Source organism: Pezoporus wallicus, unplaced genomic scaffold (assembly GCF_028554395.1).
Source record: "Pezoporus wallicus isolate ANWC-B61680 ecotype Strahan unplaced genomic scaffold, APGP_CSIRO_Pwel_v1 contig_818, whole genome shotgun sequence".
NCBI classification, from domain to species: Eukaryota; Metazoa; Chordata; class Aves; order Psittaciformes; family Psittacidae; genus Pezoporus; species Pezoporus wallicus.
This window is the reverse complement of record NW_026636248.1, coordinates 1,930,717-1,952,976: the sequence shown is the minus strand read 5'-3', so window position 1 is coordinate 1,952,976 and position 22,260 is coordinate 1,930,717. Positions and strand designations below refer to the sequence as shown.

The window sequence follows — 22,260 nt, the reverse complement described above, 5'->3', positions numbered from 1 at the left end:
TTTTCAGCATTCCAGAGGGTAACTGTTGGTGTAAAGATACGTAAAAATATTTTAAATGAAAACTTTGGTGTTGTTAAGTCCCCTTGCCCCTTCCAGCTTGCCCATTATTTCTCTCCTTCCCAAAACCATCCCACATCTAAAATAAGTAGGGAAGATACATGGTAAGGAAAACATTATTTATTTAATTTCCTGTTAAAAGGATGTAGTTGTGGTGTGAGAGATGTTATGAAAAGCTTCAGGAAATCACCTTACTTACTAAATGGCGACATCTTCAGTGATTTCTTCTCAAAACACTCCCAGGCACCTTTCCACTATGTTCCTTACGTGAGGTCTGAAGATACTGCATGTTTGAGGGCCAGTGGCTGGGGAAAGGCACTAGGTAGTCTGTAAATATTTCTGTGACAGCCGTAAAGCTTTCTGTTGGATAGTATCATTCCTCTTTCTTATCACACCTTGCCTGCCTTAGTTAGTTTGGGTCTTGATGAAGCTGTGTATTCAAAAAGCCCAAAGAAATAAATCAACAGCACAGCCCAGCAGGACCATGCTTATTCAACGGCTGCACTTTTCTTATTCTACTTGGATTAAAGCACTGAGTTCCAGCTCTTCTGGCTTCAAGGTGTTAGACCTGAAATTTGGAAGGCAATTCTCAAGTAGAATTTTGGTGTAAAAGTTACTAAATCAGGACAAGAGATAACTTTTTAAACAACTTGGGTTTCTTTTGTAATTAGTGGCAGACATTTAACATTATTAAGGGTTTTAAATGTTGTGACTTTCCTTTTGTAACAATTTTGCTTGCATTCTGAGGCAAGATCTATGAAGTATCTGAACAAAGTGTGTAGAGTATATAAAGATCTTTCCAGCCCTCTACTTAATTTATCACTTGTGTTCCTCTTTGATGTGGAACCTCTGCAACATGTGAGCTATGTGGATAGCATTTAAATGCAGCATTTGGATTCATGATTGTTTTCAGCGACAGGTATAAAATCTGTTTGTGAGCCTAGTGTTTTTGTTTGGAGAATAAATATGATTAGACTTCACTAACCAAAAGCCTTTCCACTTTGGGCTCTTTGTTTCATTGATTTGTTTTAAGGTGTTATTATTTTGATTGGTTTATGTTATTTTGCCTTCTTGGATGCCTTTTATTTAATCCTTCTAGTTTCTTTGTAGTAATAAGACTAAAGGAGGTAGTCTCAATGAAGTTTGCTGTTTAGTCCAATGAGGCTCCTGTCCTGTCAGAGAAGCGAGAGAGGTTTCTGGAGGGGAAGTTAAGGGTGGAAAAGTATTTGAGAGTCTGAATAACTCTCTGGAGCAGTTTGCCTCTATAGAAAGGAGCTCCTGGAGGATCAGCACCTAATTCAGATACACCACTTAGGTGACTAAAGGCTGTGGAGCAGGAATGTCTCCATGCCAGGTAGGTGATGGCTGCTCTAACCTCCTTAACTTGGGCAGCGGAAGAGGGAGTAAACTGGTTTTGTTTTGCAGAAGCATATGGTACCTTTCCAGTTTGAGATACCTACTCTAAATATTTTTGCATGTCTTGCAGGTCTGGTGTGAAACAAATTTGCGAAGGTGCATCAGCGACTTCCATCGATTTATTTGTGAGATGTGTAACAAGGCATTCCCCATGCTTTCGGCGCTCAAACTGCACACAGAAACTCATGTGTTGGATCAGGGAAAAGACAAGCACAAGCAACAGTCCATGATCCCGCCTGGTGAGAACCCAGACCAGAAAGCCTTCATGGCATCCTTGGGCCTACAGTACACCAAAGATATCAAGCCTGTCAAGCAGGAGGACAATACACAAGATGAGGTCCAAGAAATGCGGCTCAGAGCACTGAAGAGTAACCTACCTCAGGAACCCAGCAGCACCGGTCTGCTCAGCCTCTCTCCTCTGGAAGCTGCCTCTATGGGAGGGTCATTTTCAGTCCTTCCCCCTACAAAAGAGAACATAAAGCTTCTCTCGCTGCAGCCTTTTCAGAAGGGTTTTATCATCCAGCCTGACAGCAGTATTGTGGTAAAACCCATCTCCAATGAGTCTGCCATTGAGCTGGCAGACATTCAGCAGATCTTGAAGATGGCTTCTTCCGCTCCTCCTCAAATCAGTCTTCCTCCCCTTTCTAAGGCACCTTCTGTCCCTGTGCAGTCTATTTTCAAGCATATGCCGCCACTGAAGCCAAAGCCTTTGGTAACGCCCCGAACAGTCGTTGCAACCTCTACACCTCCTCCTCTTATCAGTGCCCAGCAAGCCTCCCCTGGCTGCATCAGCCCGAGCCTCCCACCTCCCCCTCTGAGGCTGATCAAGAACTCAGTGGAGTCTTCTTCCAACTCTCACCTTCCCCAGCCAGGAGCCAGGTCGAGCCCTTCCTCGCAGTTGCTCCTCCAACCCAAAGTAGAGCCTTTAACTCAGCATGAGATGAAGACACAACTGGACCAGGACAGCATCATCGAAGCTCTCCTGCCTCTGAGCATGGAAGCCAAGATCAAGCAAGAGGTCACAGAAGGAGACCTTAAAGCCATCATTGCAGGGGCAGCGAACAAGAAAGCCCCAACCATGAGGAAAGTTTTGTACCCCTGCCGTTTTTGTGACCAGGTGTTTGCCTTCTCTGGTGTCCTGAGAGCTCACATCCGCTCTCACTTGGGTATTTCCCCATACCAGTGCAACATCTGTGACTACATTGCAGCTGACAAGGCAGCGTTGATCCGACACCTGCGGACACACAGCGGGGAGAGGCCTTACATCTGTAAAATCTGCCACTACCCGTTCACAGTGAAAGCCAATTGTGAGAGGCACCTGCGAAAGAAGCACTTCAAAGTGACCAGGAAGGATATAGAAAAGAACATTGAATATGTCACCAGCAATGCTGCAGAGATGGTGGATGCCTTCTGCTCCCCAGACACTGTGTGCAAGCTGTGCGGTGAGGACCTGAAGCATTACCGAGCCCTCCGCATTCACATGAGGACGCACAGTGGCTGCCAGAAGAAGAAGCCGTTTGAGTGCAAGGAGTGTGGCACAGCCTTTTCAGCCAAGAGAAACTGCATTCACCATATCCTCAAGCAGCACTTGCATGTGCAAGAAAGGGAAATTGAGAATTACATCTTAGCGGTGGACTGCAGTGCCCATGCAAGCCAGACAGACCCTTCTTTATTGGAGGACAGCACTTACATGGACCACAAGACCATGACGCCTTTCCTGGAGCCACAGAATGGCTTCTTGCTTGGGACATCGTCTCATGTTCCCATCAAACTTGAACCTGCAGGCAGCTTCCCAATGGATTTTGATGAGCCATTGGATTTCTCTCAGAAGAGCAGAAGCCTGAGTGCTGTGCAAGTGAAGCAGGAGAACCTGTTTGGTTCTTCTCCCGTGCCCTTCTACGACTGTTCCATGGAGCCTATTGACCTGTCCATCCCCAAAGTCCTGAAGAAGGATAAAGATGATGTCCCATATGAAGCTAGAAATCAAGAGCTGGCTGCTTCTGGGAACAGTGATAAAGCCTACAACTGTCTGCAGTGTCCTTTGGTTTTTGGTGCCAACGGGAACTCAGAGAAGAACAGGGGTGTCAGACATACCCAGCCACTGAAAGGTTCGTTGCATTTGACTGTCCCAATCATTTCCCCTGCTCTCCTTGGCAATTCTGCCTTGCTGAGACCCTTGAGGCCTAAACCACCACCTCCACCTCTCTTGCCAAAGCCTCCAGTAACTAAAGAGCTGCCACCGCTAGCTTCCATTGCACAGATCATTTCATCTGTGTCTTCTGCTCCCGCTTTGCTGAAAACGGAGGCTGAAGACACTGGTCCCAAGGCAGTGAGCAGCTCCACTGGATGTGACAAATCAGGGAACGCCAAAGCAAAAGTGACAATCGTGACCACCGTGCAGAGAGACTCCAGCCTGCCCAGTGACCTGGCTCAGGCATGTGATCCAGAGCCGTCTCCCGTTGCCGAACCTGTGTTGACTAAGAGAAGAGGTAGAAAGAAAGGAACAAAAAATAAGCCTAAATTTAGCAGTGGTCTGGATCTGGAGTCAAGTGGGGAATTTGCCAGCATAGAGAAGATGCTGGCTACCACAGACGCTAATAAATTCAGCCCGTTTCTGCAGTCCACTGACAATTTCAAGGAAGAAAGCAGCAGAAATGGAGCAAATGAGGATGAGAAGGACACTGCTGAAGATAAGCTGCTGAGAGGGAAGAGGAATGCTTACTCAGACCGCCTGCAAAACATCCCCTGTCCTTACTGTCCTCAAGTCTTTCCATGGGTAAATTCCCTACAGCAGCACATACTCACTCATACAGGTAAGAACGCCTTGTGCTCACAGTGGATCGTAAGCCCCTGAGAGTATTCCCTATGGAAGGCTCTCCTTGTGGAAGGATGTTCATTTCTTGTCCTCTCTTTGATGTTTGAATGGTATTCTTGGTTATTTTGGAAATCCCTAGCCAATACTTTATAGTGATGGTGGCACATTTTTTAGTAATGGAATAACCTCTGTGCCTTTGAGTATCAAGGGGGCAAATTAAACTGCTAAAACCCATCTGACTTCAGTGGCATACCTTGGCGTACCTGGGTTTGCTAAGACTCTAGTTTCAGATGTTCTGTTATTACTGTCTTATCTTGAAGGTGAGCATGTGTTTTGAATATTTCACTGTACTTTACACAGTTTGTTTGACTGGTTCCAGCAGCTGTTTGTCTGCATCAGTAATGATAAAAAGATCCATAAATATGAGAACAAATAAGTATAGAATTATGGCAGGCAAATAAAATAATACTGTATTTAGCTTTTTCCTTTTTTTAATTACGGTGGCTTTTATTTGACAGATCAAAGAAGGAGGATGCAAGAAGCATCATCCTGATCATTACATAGACGCTCACCTCTAGAAAATGTTTGTTCTCAGTGCTAGGCAACTAAAGGTGGGCTTTTGCCCTAGAGTGTAGAGATGCGTGTGGAGTCTTTAATACTGTGCCACTGTGTAAGTAACCTCAAACCTGGTGTAAACAAAAGGAGGAATTGGGAGGCAGATTTATATAGGTTTGGGGTTATTTCTCATTCTTCCCTGTAGAGGAAATACTTTGTTGAATGCTGTGCCGACTTGAAGTTCACCCCTTTTTCCACCCACACTGTAATAAAGTAATTAGTAGATTCTCATCCTGCTGGGAGAGAGAGGGAAGACAAAGCTGTGCTTGCTGTTGCTCCGTTTTAAGTCAGTCACAGTTGTTGATGCTATTTACTTCATTATGCAATCTCAACTCCTGATGTAAAGAATAGAAGCTAGGAATATTTGTGAGAAACATAGGTGAGCTGACCACAGCCTCATAAAACATAATTTCGTTTTTTGGAAGGTATAGAGGTTTTCTGAAGCAGCTGATTCATGTCTGTGCTAAAGAGGGAAACCTGCTGAAGAGGTAAAAGAGGCTAGCTAAGAGGTTTAAAGGCAATCTGAGCTGTGGAGCAGTCCCTATTACAGTTTGCCTTGGGTGACGCGAGAACGTAACTTGCAAGGTATCAGTGCAACAGTGAGGCTATTGTTTTCTGGCCCACAGAGACCAAGTTATTTCATCTTATTTAGCATACAGTTTACTTTCAATGGTGAAGGAGGGCTCTTTATTTGTATCAATTGTTTTCTAACACCCTGCTCTCCAAAACAAATACATAGTTACTGAAGAACTGTTCATGAGACAAAAAAAAATAGAGAGGCTTTTCCCAGACTTAAGAGGTTTGACCTGCTTATTGATGGCAGACTTCCAAGGGTAGCAGCACTGGTGTAAACCCTCACTGAATACAGGAAAATGCGTTTGGACAGGAGTTACACTGGTAAAACTGATCACTGGCCTTGGAAGGAGACACTGCCCCTTCAGAAGGCCTGTGCTGCAGTCCCCACAAGGAAAGCAAGGGCTGGATCCTCAGTGCAGGTACAAGATTTTTGGTGATACTACAGCAGTGGTTATAATCAGATTCCGTTTGGTGTGTTCCGGCAATGATAATACTGAGCTCTTTCCTAATCATGATCAGTGTTCAGGGAGACTTGTTGGAGGACCACCCCACAGCAAGCTTTGACTGGCATCTCCTTCCAGGTGACACCAGCACTCTGTTTCTAAACTCTGGGAGTTTGCAGCAGCTCCACTGTGGCAGCAGTGTAGATAAGACTTACTGGAAGGAAAAAGGGAAAGGTAAGCAGGGAATGCAGAGACTTATGGAGATGATGCCAAAGCAAGCACTGGGATGCATTCAGGTGGAGTGAGCGCTGTGTTTTCGTGGTGAGTGTCAGGTGCTGGTGGCATGGGAGGAGTTTGGCAGCTGTGGGATACATGCAGCAATTTGTTGGGTTTGTGTTCAAGGTGGGCGAGTTGTTTTTCTGATGGAGACATCTACAGTGTCGTAGTGCAATGCACTGTTTCTGTCCCCACCTGTTGCGCAGGCAGTGACTTGTTAGATAGCTCTGTTATTTCAGAAGGAGTTAATTAAAAATGCTATTCACTAATCTTATTGTAAAGAGAAAAGGAAAAATTTGTTGTCTGGGCTTGATAGCTGCTCCCTTAACCTGGGGAGAGAAGGGGCCAAGAGGCCAATGTGGGTGGGATAGATGAGAGTCCTGGTGATCTGCTTAAAGAATGCATGTGTTTGGTGTCTGCTCCATAGGGAATCACTGCAGCCAAGTTGATCCATGCTCCTAGATTTATGTAGTATTCTGTTATAAAAAAACAAAGCAGTCATTTGAGCAAAGAAGTGGCAACTAGCTCTCCTCCATCCATTTGTAAGGAAGTTGGAGTAATCTGTGTAAGTGGCCTAAGCTAATAATGGGTGAGCATGGTTGAGGAAAAGTTATTTGTTTTTGAGCATTTAAGTAATATCTATGTATTACTAGTCAGTTTGGACATGGTAGACCCCTTCCAAGCAGTGTCAAGGTCATATTTGCCTTCTGTGAAACTGCAAAACCACGCATGCTACTGGTAATCCGTGTCTTTTGCACAACCAGAAGGCACTCTCGTGAAAGCTTTCACCCTGCTTATTCTTGCCTCAATACCACTGTGTGATTTTTAGTTCAAAAGCATTTCCCTGAAGAAGCACACACCTTCCTCACTGATTTTTATTTTAATGGAGAGCTCACAAGTGGGGCACTGGGAATTTTGCATAGCTTGGATTTATACAGTATTTAGCACAGTACCTGTGTTTTGTTTGAACATGCTTGAACACTTGCTTGTAATGCTTTCTTTCTCTTGATGTCTTTATTGTTTAATTTACTCTTCTATGTTCAGCTTGGTTTGCCTTTCTTTTTTGCTCTTGCCTCCTGCTCTTGACTTTACCCATCCTCAGAGCATCAAGTAAAATGTGCCCTGGAGGTGGTGCAGTTAATTTTGCTTCTTTTATGGCATGTGCATCAGAGCAGGTTCAATATAAAGTTTTAAAAATCATCTTTTTTTGACCATTAGTTTGTTACAAGTAACCTAAATCTGCAAAGAATTGCTTAAGGATATTTTCAGAGTGATAAATATTTGGCTCAAGTTTATTTTGTGTAGAAAGTGGCAGAGGAGGATTTTTTTGTTGTTTGTTTTTGTTTTGTTTTGCAGTTAACAACAGACATGAATTGGACAAGAAAAGATCTATAAACAAAATAAAGTAATAAATAAATAGAATACAGTTACAGCAGCCCAAGAACCTGAATGTTTCCAGTTGGTCAGAGAACATAAGTCATAACAAAAAGCGACTGGAGGCATTTTTTTTCTTTGCTTTTATGGCATAAGTGAAATGGTAGACATCTTAACTTTGCAGCATTTGTCCTTACCATGGCAATAATGTGTTTCCACTAGGAAAAGAGTGGCAGGAGGTATCTTAATTAAGGGATGATCTTCTTACATGCAGTGATTTAGATCACCTTTTACACTGAAAAAGACTCCCTTCCAATGACTGTCTTCCGTGAAGTGCCCAGCCTAGACTAGTCCTGCTGCGCTAACCGAATTTTACAGTTGGTTCTGAGTCAATATCTAGGCACAGATGTATTCTAATCCAGCCCATGACCATTCTTACAGAAGAAGCTAATAAAAAATCAAGTCACATTGCACTTAAACTGACTGTTTGGTTACCCTCCAGTGAGCAAGTGTAATTTATCAGAAGAGCAGTTGCCTTTAAGGGACAGTACAGGAAGCAGAGAATTATCTTTTTTTTTGTTTTGTGCCTTTGAAGGTGACATTTTTGGAAAGAGGTCTCACCCCCATTTGGGAATAGGACTGCAACTTGGGGTGGGAGGATTGGAGTTTGCATGGTAAGCAGGATTTTTGTTTGTGTTTTGAGACTTCCAATTAGGACACTTGTATGGAAAGGATATCTTATCTGTTCTAAGTATTGGTCTGCATGACAAATACTTGGTTGATAGGAAAGTTTTAAAGGCTGAAAATACGAGAAAATTGTGACGTGAGATGCAGGTTGAGTTTCAAGTAATTAATCCCCAGCTAATCCTGTCATTGCATGCTTGAAAAGAAATGTGGAAAGGAATTGGGCTATCATGAAGCAAAAGGGTTTCTGCTCAACTTTCAAGTTCTGTTTTGTATTTGCATTGTGAATGTAGCCAAATAAAAGTGCGGAAACTGGTGGGGTTTGTAACCATAAATTTATGGTTGGCTTAGCAGGCAACTAAAAAGAAAGAGTGACTTGAAAGTATGCAAAAAGCAGTGCCTTAATGCTTCTAAAAAGTTCTGCTGGCGGTGGAAGAAAATTAAGAGAAAGAAACAGCACCTGAGGTGTCTGTGTGATGCGGGGAATCCCTCGTATGGGCTGAGATTTTAATTAGAACAGAGCCAGCTTGTGGAAGATTAAAGTGAGAAACACAGTGGTGTATCAAAGCGGCTGCTGGCTGGGAGGGGGTGTGCGAGGAGGTGTGTGCACACATGTGGGTGCATGTAGGGGGTTGTTCAGAGGTTTTGGGTGTGAGGTAGAAGGTGTGAAAAGCACTGATCTCCTTTTACATGTAGGTGTCCTCACAATCTCTGTGTTCATCACAAAGATGTCTTGCAGGACTGCTTTCCTCATTGCACTGCATGATCCTGGCTTTTCTTTCAGCTCTTCCTGTGCTCAGTCAGTTCCCTTGTTCTAGTCATTTAAATGAATTACAGATGTGAAAAGCCTTCTCCTGTGCGGAAGTAATTGAAGTAATTGATTTCTTATTTGACATGCGGGGCTTGGTTCCACTGAAGTCAATGAGAAGATGCCCCATGGCTTTGTTGGAAGTTGTGTCAGATTCACATGGGTGATAGATGTCTCAGGAGAGAGCCTGCTGTTGAGGAGCTTTCAGTCAGGGTGTTGCAGTTGGTCACTAAGCAGTAAAGGGGAAACAGTTTCGTATTTCACATTACAAGGACAGATAGGCATACTTTCTCCCTTTGTCAGGCCAGAAGCCCTTCCCCTCTCAAAGTGTGGTGTTGTCATTTCTGCCAAATCTAACAGAATTTGCACAAACCTGGACTTGCCAGCTGCTACCCGAGGAGAAACGTGCATATCCCCCAGTCTAAGGAAGAGGATGCTAGATCTCAGTGGTACGTGCAGTTTTCCCCAGCTGTTCAGAATAGCAAGCCCAAGCTGTGTTTGGTCAGACTGAACACTGCAGACAAACAAAGCATAAGGGTATGAGAAGTGCCCTGTTGTGTTAGAGCAGTGGTACATGCAGCCAAGTACTCGTGTCTCTCATGGTAGCAGTAGGATGTGCTATTTTGGGTGAGCATGTGGGCCTGGCCACTTCCTCCGATCTGTTCCACTTAATGCTCTATCAGTATCCACAACTGCTGCATTAGGGTTGCATGTTCAAGGGCACATCCCTGCCTACTCCCTTTACTACCTGTTTATGGGCCTGCTGTCTGCAAGTCTCTCCAGTGGCTTTCTGAACCTGCTGATGCTATCTGCCTCCAACCTTACCTGGCGTCAAGCTTCAGAAGTTCACTGCCTGCTGTGTCAGGAACAGCTGATCCCCTGCTATCTTCAGAGTTTCCCCCTTAGTTCCAGTATTGCAGGATTTGGTGAATTGCTGTACTGTGTGTGCCCTCTCAGCTGACATCATGATTTGTAAACCTCAGTTGTAACACCCTGTTCTCTCCTTCGAAAGAGAAGCCTGAACCTTTCTGGTGTCTTCTCGCAGGGCAGCTGCCCCATCACTTGGGTTGGGTTTGCTGTGTGCCTTTTGCTGTCTCGTTCTTGTGGCGTGAAGACCAGAAGTGTACACACTACCTGAAATAGGGGCACGTCAGGGCTCTAAACAGCAGAGGAGGGGCACCCTTGGTCTTGCTTTCAGTACTGTTGCTCATGGTACCCAGTCTTTCTTGACTTTAGTTTGGCTACTCCTGCAGGCCACGCCAGTGATCCTGGAGAGTTATCAGCCATGGCTCCAAGACCTCCTGCCTGAATGCACCTGCCAGTACCACATTCAGCATCACATAAGCATGTTTTAGATTATTTTTCTAGAGGTGTTCTCCCCTGTATTCATCTGCATTGAAGCTCACCTGCCACTGTATTGCCCCCTCTGTTTTGAGAGTTTAGCAGTGAAGGAGATTGATTGTCAGATCACGCAGGCTTTGTTGTAGGCAGGCAAGTGGCATTTAGTCAGGAAGGACAAGCTGACGTGAAACCAAGGGTGAGGGCAGTCAGTCAGGTTTTTTATTTGCTGGCCAAATGGGATGGGGGCAAGAAGGAAGCTCAGCAGATGGTGGTGCATGTCCCTTGCCTGAAAAGTGTTTGCACAAGGGAGCTGTTGCTGTAAAGGTATTCACACCTCCAGGAGAGATGACAAGGGTCCCTTTGTGACACTTTGAGTTGGTTTCACAGGAGAGTTGTCGAAGTAACAGACCTAAAAGCAGCAAGAAGTTGGCTCTGTGCTAAAATTACACGAATGAATTGTTACTCTCAACCTCAGGGTAGCTGCTGATCAGATTGCACAAAAGTGCGCAAAGGATTTTTCTCTTACATTTCCAAGCTCCAGTTTGTTTGGGAAGCTGCTGTCTTCCCAGCCTATCTCATCCTTTCTTCTGTTAATACAGCAGGTTTCCTTGCAGCGATTCAGATGTAGTAATACAGGTCTCAGTACTAGTCTGGCATTAAAACCAGCCATGCTGGGGACATGTTACAACATGATTTGATCTTGCCTATCATGAAGAAACTAAGTTGCCTTGTTACCATGTTAACAGCCTGTAACTTCACAGGGCTGTAGCCGCTGTATCTGGGGTGTCACGTGAGCTCATCCTGCCTATGCAGACAGCAGATGGCTACGGGGCGAGAGAAAGACTCATGTTATAACATGATCCCCTCACAGAACAAAAGTCTGCAGAAAAGACTCTGAAAGTGCTCACCTCTGACGATCTTCACAGCAGAATGAAACTAAAACCATCTTACTTGGGTCTAATGAAAACTTCCTTTGTATTCGGAGTGGGGCTAGAACAGCTCAGCCGATCAGCAGGGTAGAGAGGCAAGTGTTTCTAAAGCCTCTCCAGTGAGTGGTGGCATGGCATGTAGGATGGGTAGGACTTTGGTGGAATGTAGATGTTGTTCTTAGCAGCCAGCACTGGGCTGGTCAGAGTGGTTTGACCTGCCCCTGGCAGACAGAGCCTTGGGCCATGGTTGGATAACACAAAGCACTTCTCAGCAGTACTGGCTCAACCTGTTCCCAACTGTTCATCCCAACAACTGTAGCTGATCCAGCTGCCCAGAAAATGAAAAGGGCAAGGGGAGGGACCAGCAGTCATGAAATCAGTTCCTGGATCCGGCACGGCCCTAAAAGAGCACATTGATGCAGCTGAGGTGTGGAGTTGGCAGCATCTCCTGGGAGGTGCTGGGGATAGATGCTGTTGAAATTGGCTTTGCTGTCAGATGCTTTGTGTCTTCTCTAGCAGCTTTACACAGCAAGAAAGGAGCCCAGATCCTATGCTGTTATAGTTACCGTGTGCACTTTATAGCGCAGCTTAGTGCTTGTAACTGACTTCACCAAGTGGTGCTTAATCGTGGTCCAAAGTCATTCAATGGCTTTGGACTTGTGGTCTCCCTCCATTGTCCAAGAAAAATGGATTTCAAATTCAGTGGAAGTAAATTAAAAGTTGGAAACTGTGGCTTATTTTTAAATGGGGTCATTTCTCTCTTTGTTTTTTAAACGTGGGTAAGTAACGTGGTTGGGGCTTACATGCAGACCCCATGCAAGGGCTGTACTTGGAAGAGAATAATCATCCAGTTTCACTGTATGCCAGCAGGCAAGCGAATGAAGGGAGATGCTTGTGTGATGTTTGGTCAGCCATAAATGAAGTGAAGCTTTAAGATGAGGTGTAAGACAGGAAGCGCAATTCAGTAGAGTGTCACTGGGAACAAGTTTATAGAGGGTTTCTTTTGGTCTTGTTTTAAACCAAAACAAAAACAGGATGGTGGTTTTGAATAGGATTCAGAGATGAGGAGGCTGTTGAAGTGATGGGGCTTGTGTGTGTCCTTGCTGCATGGAGAGCATGGGAAGCAAACTGAGAACATCTCACCTGGTTCGCAGCCTTGGGACCAGGAGAGACCTGAACTGGCAGAGAGGCGGACAGTGAAATTGTGAAGCAACCTAATGAATCGCCAGCTTTCATCACATTAGAGCAGCTCTGCCTTTGTCTCCTTAGGGCTTTCTGAATGCTCCCTTCTTGCAGCAAAACACAGTTGATGGAGGAGAGATGTGGGATAAGGAATGGGGTAAGGGATTATCTGTTATGTAATACAGAGAGAGACTGTGCTAAGGAAAGATCTCTTTCTTAAAGAGGCTTACCCCTAATGTGAGAGGGTCGAACACAACTGCTCTGTGCTAACTAGGCAAATATTGACAAAGTAAGTATACTCAGCAGTGAATTCTGCAATTAGCATTTTAGCAGAATTCATCTTTGCTCTAGATATCTGCCACTCTGTGATCCCTCCAGAAATCATGTGAGTCCTCGGTACAGCAGGGACTTCTTGTTTTTCCAAACTGCTCTAGCTGTTTGTACCTCTGAACTACATTTGTGGGTATTTCCTAGAGGACAAAGGCCTTCAAACTGCATTTTCAGTGTCAGACAAAGTTTAACAGACACTCCAGAGCCACAGCTCAGGGTAAAGCAAGAGCTGCTTCCCACTGGGGGTTGGCCTGAGTGCTAGAGCTGTTGTTGGGAGGATACTGAGAAGATGGTATATAGCTTGCTGATTGTATTGCTGGCTCTGTATCAAAATGCCTTTCTGCTGAACAGTGGAAATCACCATAAGGTGAAAGTCCAGCATTCCCTATGCCCCCCACCTCATCATCAGTGCAGTTTTCCACTTGGTAGGTGCAGTCAGAGCTAGTCCTGCACTTTTCTTTGTGTCCGTGACTTCAGGTGCTCTCTTGAAGGTACTGGTAGGTCATTCCTTGTGTCAGAGGCAAAAAGTGTTTTTTTTTTTTCTCCAGGATTGGTTTTCTCCTTTCCCCCGGGATATATTCAGTTCCATTTACTGCAAATAGTCCTTTTCTATCTCAGATATTTTCATTTCAAGAGGCATGCGGATATGACCAAATCTCCCACACCTGTGAACTAATACAATATTTGTGCGTGTTCATGCAATATGATAAGGATGGCTAAATTTTAATGTTTAGATTCTTTATAATAGAAATAGGCAAAGATAACTCCCAAAATTTTTCAAGTCAACTCCACAGGTTGGAAAGATGTTCTCCAGATCATGGGTGGAAGTAGGAGCAGCATTGTGTGATGCGTCCAAAAAATGCCAAATTTACTAGACTGCTACCACCTAGTGGTGTCTGTGTCCGTTGTAAAATACAAAACTGGCTGGGGTTATTTAAGTTAACGTAGGCAAATAGTAAATCGTTGGCTCATCTGGCTGATAATGCCGACTGCTTGTACAACATCCATTTCCAGTGCTCTGTCTGCTCCAGTTTTGAGCATTATTTAGGTAATGGGCTTTCTAGCACTTCTCTCAGGATGCAGGAGTGTTTGGCAATAAACACTTGCTCTAATCACAAAATAGTTTCTGTTATAACACCTCATTTTTTCTTATAACTCCTTAGCATCTCAAGCTCTACTCTATTCCACCTTAGTTCCAGGAAGGAAAGAAAACCATAGGAACACAGAATGAAACCAGCAACCTCCCCACCTTGATCTGTATCTGCTCTTTTATCTGAAACTTTCCACATTTCATGTCTCTCTTGCTAGTTCGGTTTGTGTTTGCAAGAAAGCAGTTTACTTCTCTTTTTCTTTCTTGCCACCTATAAAAAATTAAGCAGACTCTTCCAGCTAGGCTGACTGGAAACGGCAACCTGAACTGTAAATGGACTTCAGCAAAGCAGTCTTTCCTTTCCAGAGTTTGAAGGAAAAATGATTTTGGCTACAACTATATAGTGGTTTCTTTCATGCAAGCAGAAAAGTTTCTGGATTCTCAGTTGGAGTCCTTGAGGTTTTGCTTATGAATATATCTCCTGAGAAGTTCATTTTTTCCCAGGAGCTGACAAGGCAGCAGCTGAGCTACTGGTGGTTGTTTTGTTACCTTCCTCCGTACATCCCTACCTCCCTGCTTATCTCCTCTCTTGACCTTACCTTGCCCATGTTCTTTGACTCTGGTGTCAGAAATGACATCATCAAATGGTGTCACCCTCTGATCTTCCCTTTGGAGGAATGACACAAACTCTGGTTGTCTGTGACAAGGTAATGTGTTCTGCTCCCACGGTTGCTGAAGAGGTGGCGGTGGTGGGAGCCTTGGCAAGCAGACCTCTCCACTCTTGTCCTCTTGACTCTCTGAGTGTAAGTATCTGTGGGATAACAAATGGACTGGAAAGCATTTTACAGCTTCAGTAAGTGAAAGATGGGAAAGGGGTGAAAGAAAGGCAGGCCTTTCCCATGCGCCCTGCCTTCCTCATCGCTTGGATGCAAGTGGCTGCTCTGCACTATAAATCAGGAAAATTCTGGAAATGGGAATTACCCTTCTGAGAGGAACATGGCCTTGCTGGAGCAATGTTTGCCCAGATCTGAAGGCACAGTCAGAATCCTCCTCTTTGTGTAAGATACAAGCCTGCTGGAATCGTACGGCCAGTGAGGTTTTCGTTGGTGCAGATAGGCATGTAAGCAGAGAAAAAACAGTAGTGTAGCCAAGCCTAACTTCTGCTGGAGTGGATGGAGTGGCTGCCAGTGCAGCCATCCCTTGCACTGCAGGAGAAATCCCACACGAGACCTGACACAGCCGCCTTGGCAAGTGTCATGTTTCCCACACACCTTCCCGGCTCCCCTGCTGATATTCCAGTTCATCTGCAGGAGAGCTGGGCAGATTCTCACGCATCCCAAACAGCTGGGGCTTGTGCAGAGCAGCTTGCTTCTTCACCAGCTGCAAAACCAACCGCACAGGTTGGGGGTAGCCACAGAGCAGCTCAGCTAGTCAGGAGCTGCCACCCCACGGTATGCATGAGGCTTCATAGGGGCCTGTAAAACTCGGCAGAGAAAACAGTAGGTCTGGTTTGTGCAGGTAAGAAGGAAGAGTGCTCACCGAAGCACGTACATGTGTCAGCACGTTCCTGGCTGCGTCGCTACCTGAGCTTGAATGTGGTCATTCGGGGATGGCAGGCCAGCTTCAGAAGAGAAAGCCTGCGTGCATCTGTGTTCCCGGGGTCTGAAGTGGTCTTTGCCCTTTGTGAAGTTGTTCAAACATCATGTTTGCTTTTCTTGATGTTAGCCTCATCTGTTTGTTGTGCTAGTAAGGCAGCATAACTTACCTGTGGACAACGTATCCCACCTATCCCTTGGTGCACAGGAAAATGTAATTTCACGCCAGCCGCGCAAGAACAGAGTAACAGCTGGGAAAGGACTCAGGGCAGAGAGGAGAGGAAAAAAGGAGATAGAGCTTGGGTATGATTCACTGAAGGATGAGTGTACTATAAGAAAAATAATGTATTTTTTTAAATACTGGAAGCAGAAGAAGAAAAAGTTACAGAAAATTAAGGGGAAATTTGCAAATCATACATGATATACATGCTGAATGTAAAAGTTGGGACTTCTGCAGTTGAGAGTTTAAAGACATTGTGGTTTTGGCTTGCTCTTATTTGAGTGCTACCAGTGTATATTCTGCTTGTTCACTTTGCTCCTGATACTTCCTGTTGAAAACACAACTTATTCTGCATCTGCTGTTTTCAGTTTGGCCAGCAAAGAGTTACAGAACATCTCTCTGGGTACACTAGAAGGGGAACTCTCTCCATCTCTGTCTTCTTTTGCTCTTCACTCTTCTCCATCCCAACAGAGCTCACATGGTTTCCTGCCCTGCTCCCTAATGACCCCTCTGTGCTGTGCTTGCAATCTTTCCTTGGCCTGACACACATCCCTCTGGGGAGGTGTTTCCTGGCCTCAGTGGGGATGGGACGGTGGCCCATGCCTGTTAGGAGGTGCCCCACACTTCACTGTGGATGAGCACTGATGGCAGGGATACAGGAGCTGTTCTAGGCACTTTATTTTGGTGTCACATCAAGGTCTTTGTGCCTCAGAGCCACTTGGCCACTTAGGGTTTGTCTGTCTATCACGCGCAGATAGGTCTTTGTGATGGTAGCAACCAAAGGCAGCTGGGGAAGCTTCCACTCCTCTTAACTGTTGTTTCCCTTCCCTCCTACCTAAAGGGAGCGGTGATTATGGGGTTGCTTTGGTCCAGCAGAAACCTGTGCTCTGGTGAAAAAGACCCTGTGTGAATGCTAGGGAGTGGGTAGCAAGGAAGGACAAGGACCCTTCCAGCAGTAGCAGGGAGTCACATCAGTTGCCATTAATCCTTGCTTTCATCCCCCCTCTTGGGCAAAGATGAGGTGCTGCTCGTGAGAGCCAGATGTGCTCATCCTGCCCCCAAACACGGTGGAAGAAGGCAGCAGGCTCATAGCTGTGCTTCCATTTTAAACAACTCCCGTGTGTAGATATGGCCTGGGGTTGGCTTCTGGGCTCCCTCCCTTGCCTGTGCCAGCAGCTGTGAGACCCAGCTAGCTGCTTGTAACGAGGAGAACCATGCAAGGGCCTGGTTTCTCATACATGCCTGGCTTCTGTTTCTTGGGGTTGTGGAGCAGTGCTTCCTCTTAATTATTATGCATCAGCATTTCAGTTTGGTTTTTAGAAGTGACCACTCTTTGTTTATAATAGCTTTTTTTTTTCATCCTTTTTTTTTTGGCCTTACTGTAGCTAAGAGACAGCAAGCCAAAACACAGAATTCACATGGAGATTCATAGGGCACTTGTAGGTGACCTTTGTTTTCAGATGCCCACATCCTCGAATTCTCCAGCGTTATACACAGATTATGGCTCGGTTGCATGTTTTAATGGGCTGATAATGAGATGAGTGCTGGACTTTGTGGAAAGCTTTTGTGCAATCCACTCTCTATGTAAACGGATCTGTTTTGATTAAAAGGTGAGATTATTTTTTTTGACAAGTCACTTCTTCCCCAAGAAAAAGCATACTGAGGATTATGTTCTATTGAGTGATTGTTCATGATTACTGGAAATGCTGCTAAGCTTTGACATTTATTTAATGGCCATTTATATCACTTGTGCAAGGAGATGGCTCGATGCAAGTCATGTTGCAAGACTGCATTCAAAGTACCAAATGCCTGAGGACTATCTTACCTTCTGTAATTCTTGTTTATGAAAAAAGCCTGCAGTAGGAAATCTAGGTAATTTGGAGGCAAGCACAAGCTGTTCTGTGTCAGATGGAGAACTTAAACTGCTCTACTGAAGTTTCTAAATCCCTGTAGTTACTCAGCAGCTATTGCGCTGCAGATGAATGCTGAAATGCTGGGTAGGTTGTGTTGCTCCCTTAGCTGCATGCTGTCAACAAGAATGAGGTGGAGGAATTAAAGCAAGAAAAGTTTCAACTTGTAGAAAATACAGCTTGCAAAGTTCATGTGCTGGAACATTTGCTGGGAAGTGGCACTGGAGATGCAGTTATATGCTGTTGCATCATTGTCAGCTTTGGCCTCCAGATCCACTCCAGCTTATTTCCTATTTACACTTAACTGTTTGTAGGGAGCTCAGGAAGGGTACAGCTCTAGCCCTTTGTTCTCCTGAAGTACCTTATCTGTTCTAATTTTTGGGACACATGTCCTCAGCAACATTAATGCTACAAAATGCTAACAAAGCACAGGAGGTCATTAAGGTGGACATCTTAGGTGTTTTGTTTTCTTGTTGGAGTAGTTGTGAAACAGCAAAGTGTGCTGCCTGTTACTGCATCTTGGCTTTAGGTTTTGGTTCCAGGTGATGTATTGGTGTGTGTCAAAGACCCACATGTGGATGAACTTCTGCATCTATTGCTTTTGTAACTGACCTCTGTGTCATCATCTACACTAACCTATAACATTTAATTGTACCAGTTGGTTGCATGAGGCCTTTGCATTCTCTTTGAAAAGCATTTCCTGCTACTTATAAATCAGTTTGATTAATATGTGGATGCATATTACTTCGATCTGTGTCAATGTTTATCATACACAAGTTTATAAATAACACATTCATATGCCTCTGGAATGGTGTATCTGTAGTAGTAGTGACATCAACTCTTTTTTGAGTTCAGCAACATTTTAAGTATCAACATTTTGTATTCTCTGGTTAAAGCGATTATATTAAAAATTACTTCAAGAAACTGACAAGGATGCGAGTGTATTTTGGAAAAGAAAGCCTTCTGTTATGGATTTTTAATCATCTGGTTAATTGGCTTCTGGGGTTTGATCTCTCTTCAGCTCTTAAGTTGTTGGCCTGGGTCACAGATAAGAGAAACAGATGTTGTGAGTCTTGACCAGAAGCAATGCTCATGGGTCTTTGCGCAGCCTTACTGCGGGTAGTTGTGAATTAGCAGAGAGCATCCCACTGAAAGTTTCTCTCTGTTTGCTTGCAGACAGCCAGTCTGATGCAGAGACACTAGCTACAGGAAATGAAGTCTTGGACCTGACCTCTTGCGAGAAGGAACGGCCGGAGGAAATAACAGAGCTACCAGCGAGTGAGTGCGGCCCCAAGGAGCAAAAGGCTGACTCCCCTCCAGCAGAACAGGATGCCGAAATAAAAGCGGATGGATACGAAGAGGGCCCTGAGGAAGATTCTGTAAGTAACAAAAGTCTTGACCTCAATTTTGCCAGCAAATTAATGGACTTCAAGCTGGCAGAGAGTGACCAGAGTGCAGGCAGCAGTACTCAGACTGAAAGGAAACATGCCTGTGACATTTGTGGCAAAACCTTCAAGTTTGCTGGCACTCTTGGCCGTCACAAAAAGGTCCACATTCGTGAGGACAGAAAGGATGAAAGGAGCAGTGAGGATGAAAGCAAAAGCATTCAGGATAATGCAGGAGCTCCCTCGATGCAGGACTCTGGTATTGAGCAGGAAGAGTCTCCGATGGACTTGAAGGTAGTGGAGTCTCCTGTGGACTATGAGGCAACAGGAAAGGAAAATGAAGAGAGCGAAAGCATCTCTGAGGGGGAAGGCACAGAGAGAAAGTCCACTGAGAAGAGCAGTGATGACAAAAAACCAAAGACTGATGGGGCTAAGATTACTGCAAAAGCAGACAAAAGAAAGAAAGTCTGTACTGTGTGCAACAAGCGTTTCTGGTCTCTGCAGGATCTGACGCGACATATGCGGTCTCATACAGGTAAGAGGAGGCTTGAGGGCAGAACAGATCACAAGCAGGTCTGCCACCAGACTGCGGCATCTGCTCTGTAAGTGCACAGTTGCTGCTAGCACTTGAGGTTGGAGACAGTGCTTTTAGTCCCACAGGTATCTGCGAGGTGTCTGCCCCAATCCCCCATGCTGTATACACAGCCTGTCAAGGGGAGTGGTAGTTGTCACCACTGCCTTATCTTCAGTTCCCAAACTGTTTTTCCCCATCTTGTTTGCAGGATTTAGAGATGAGGGCCAGTGTGGAGATCCCTGTGCAGTTGTTCTGCCCAGTTTCTGACTCCCTTCTTCTCATGTGCGTGTGGCTCTACCTCTTCCCAGTACTTTGATGAGCAGTGGAGAAACCTGTCAGTATATGATAAGGCTTCATCTCTGAGGGAAAGTTGAGAGAGAGAGAGTCTGGTTTTGTCTGATTATGTAAGCCTGGTATGGGCAATGTATTAATGTGCTGGTCATCTGCATGACCTGCTGCTTGAGTGAAAAGCAAAGCAACAGTGGGCACCCTGCTCTTCAGGCTTGGGCAGGGAAGGTAGAGCACAGGTAGTAAACCACTTGTCTGATGACTTTGACTCAGTTAAAATACATGACGTTGCTTTATGTGATACACGGTTTGCAGCAGTACCATGCAAATAAGGTGAAGTTATGAGCCAGCTGAAAGGTGAATTAATCATTCATCCTTATTAATGAATGCTTATTAATTATGCATTTTACTGTCAGCAAGCTGCTCTGACATGGGAAAACTGGTGCAGTTTGACATTTTGTAGCTTTCGAAGGTGCTCTCTGCTGAAGACAACATCTCTGTGATTAACAAAATATTTGTGCTGGTAGTTGACTGAGATGCTTAGTAAGCTACACCGAAGAGTAGAAAAAAAAAAAACAGACTTTTTACCCTTCTGAATCATAAATACTGGCCTATTGAGTGCAAAACTGACCTGTTTTCTTCTGGTGTTGAGCCACATGTGAATATAGGACAGGTCCCATTCGTGTGCCTATTTTTCACACTAATTCAGAACCTCTGGGAAGATGACAGTATCTAAACTACTGAGTTTTATGCCCAAATGAAGAATGCCCAAATGATAATTCAAACAAATACCATATGTTTGAATTGTTTTCATTGCATGCTGAGCTGTGTAGGCCTTGTCAGTGTGCTTTTTTCCTGTTTGGTTCTCTTTCTTATTTGACACTGAAGGATGTCTTAATGTAGAATAGGTGTTGAAAAGGAACCTGGGACAGTACTTTTTTCAAATTTAATAAACATAAATACCACCTATAGCCAATACATTTTCAACTGAGAATCTTCCCTCCATAATGTGGGTTCAGTTGGGGATCTTCCCTCCATACTTCTCCTCTCTGTCCCACTTGTTCATTGATATTGATAAAATACCATCAAGTTGTTACATTGCTTATACTTTGGGTTTAATGCGTGGGGTATTTAAAGATAACTATAAGGTTTCAGAATTACTTTACTCAGAAGAGGAACATTTGGGACGTGCTGAAGTGTGCAAGAAACCTCTGCCCACCTACTGAACGGCAGTAGGAGCCATTGGCTGCGAGCATTTCATTCTCGCAGTGCTGGCTGCTTCCCAGCAAGCATTTGTGGGGTGCTCTGGTGCTGCCTGCCCAAGCGCAGGCCCAGCCACAGCGCTGCATCCCCAATAGCCAAGTGCTATGGGCAAAGGCTGTTGGCCCAAAATGCTCCTGGGGAGCTGTGCCCTCCCTTGACAGCAGCTCTCCTAGCAAGGCACCCAAGAGAAACATTTCCCAGGGACAGCGGACCTACTTGCACAGATTTATCTTTTAATGACCCCAAGCATTATTACAAGTGAGAAGTGAGCTGCAAGTGTCTCATTCCATGCGCTCATAGGCAGAAGATGGTGTCTGGATGGAATTGCAGCACTGGCAAGTCTTTAATAGGCACATTCAGAAATAGAGGATGGGTCAGGATGATGGGATCTTTGATTCTTCAGGGCAGGCACTACCCTGGGGCACTGTGCTTGGTTAGGACTTGGGGGAATTTTGTCTCCAGGGCTGTGGTTGCTCTGTTTTTGATGAGCTCCTGCTTAAGGAAGCATTCAAGTGTCTCAGGTGTAAAAAGCTTCTCTGAGACCAGAGCAGACCATCAGTTGGTCACACCAGAGGATGCCTGCAGCGGCTCTGCAGCTTAAGAGTCCAAAATAAGAGAGAGAATTTTGTCCTGCAAGTAGTGTTTCTGGAACGGGTATGAGGAGGTTTTTCAGGGGCTTTTACAAGTCACTCCTGTCCTGCAGCACCAGAGGGCTGGGCAACACCAGCAGCTCTGTAAAACCATCCAGAAGCAGGCATTTTTCACTTGGACAGTAGATTTTGGTCACCCTCTAACAGACACTTCCTGTGACCCATACTAAGTCTAGGTCCTTCAGCTGCTCTGTGTCCATTCTGAAATGAGGTGATACTGTCTTTTGCTTCACAGAAAGAGGAGGAGCTGTTGTAGCAAGGGTAGTTCCTAACAGCTTGAAGTCAGTGATTAATCTGCATATTTCATCCTTGCCCATGTGTCAGCGTTTGAGAAGGGGGGAGATGCTTTCTCATGTGCTGTTTGGTTCAGTTTGTAGGAGCTGCGGACCACAGTTAACCTGTGCAGTCCTCTCTCTCCACGTGTGTCAGGGCTGACCTG

At 44.9% G+C, this 22,260-nt stretch overlaps 2 protein-coding genes across 13 annotated transcripts in view; one reads left to right on the top strand and one right to left on the bottom strand.

Moving 5' to 3' along the window:
- Positions 1-22,260, bottom strand: part of SSR1 (signal sequence receptor subunit 1) — a 109,054-nt gene that overhangs the window by 60,503 nt on the left and 26,291 nt on the right. The window lies entirely within an intron of this gene.
- Positions 1-22,260, top strand: part of RREB1 (ras responsive element binding protein 1) — a 123,934-nt gene that overhangs the window by 99,385 nt on the left and 2,289 nt on the right. For 11 of the 12 annotated variants that reach the window (XM_057399286.1, XM_057399285.1, XM_057399290.1 and 8 more), the window contains 2 exons: positions 1,544-4,286; positions 18,838-19,581. In XM_057399286.1, the coding sequence (XP_057255269.1) occupies positions 1,544-4,286; positions 18,838-19,581 (3,487 nt within the window). The remainder of the gene's footprint in view (positions 1-1,543; positions 4,287-18,837; positions 19,582-22,260) is intronic. The other variant, XM_057399297.1, reaches the window with a different exon arrangement.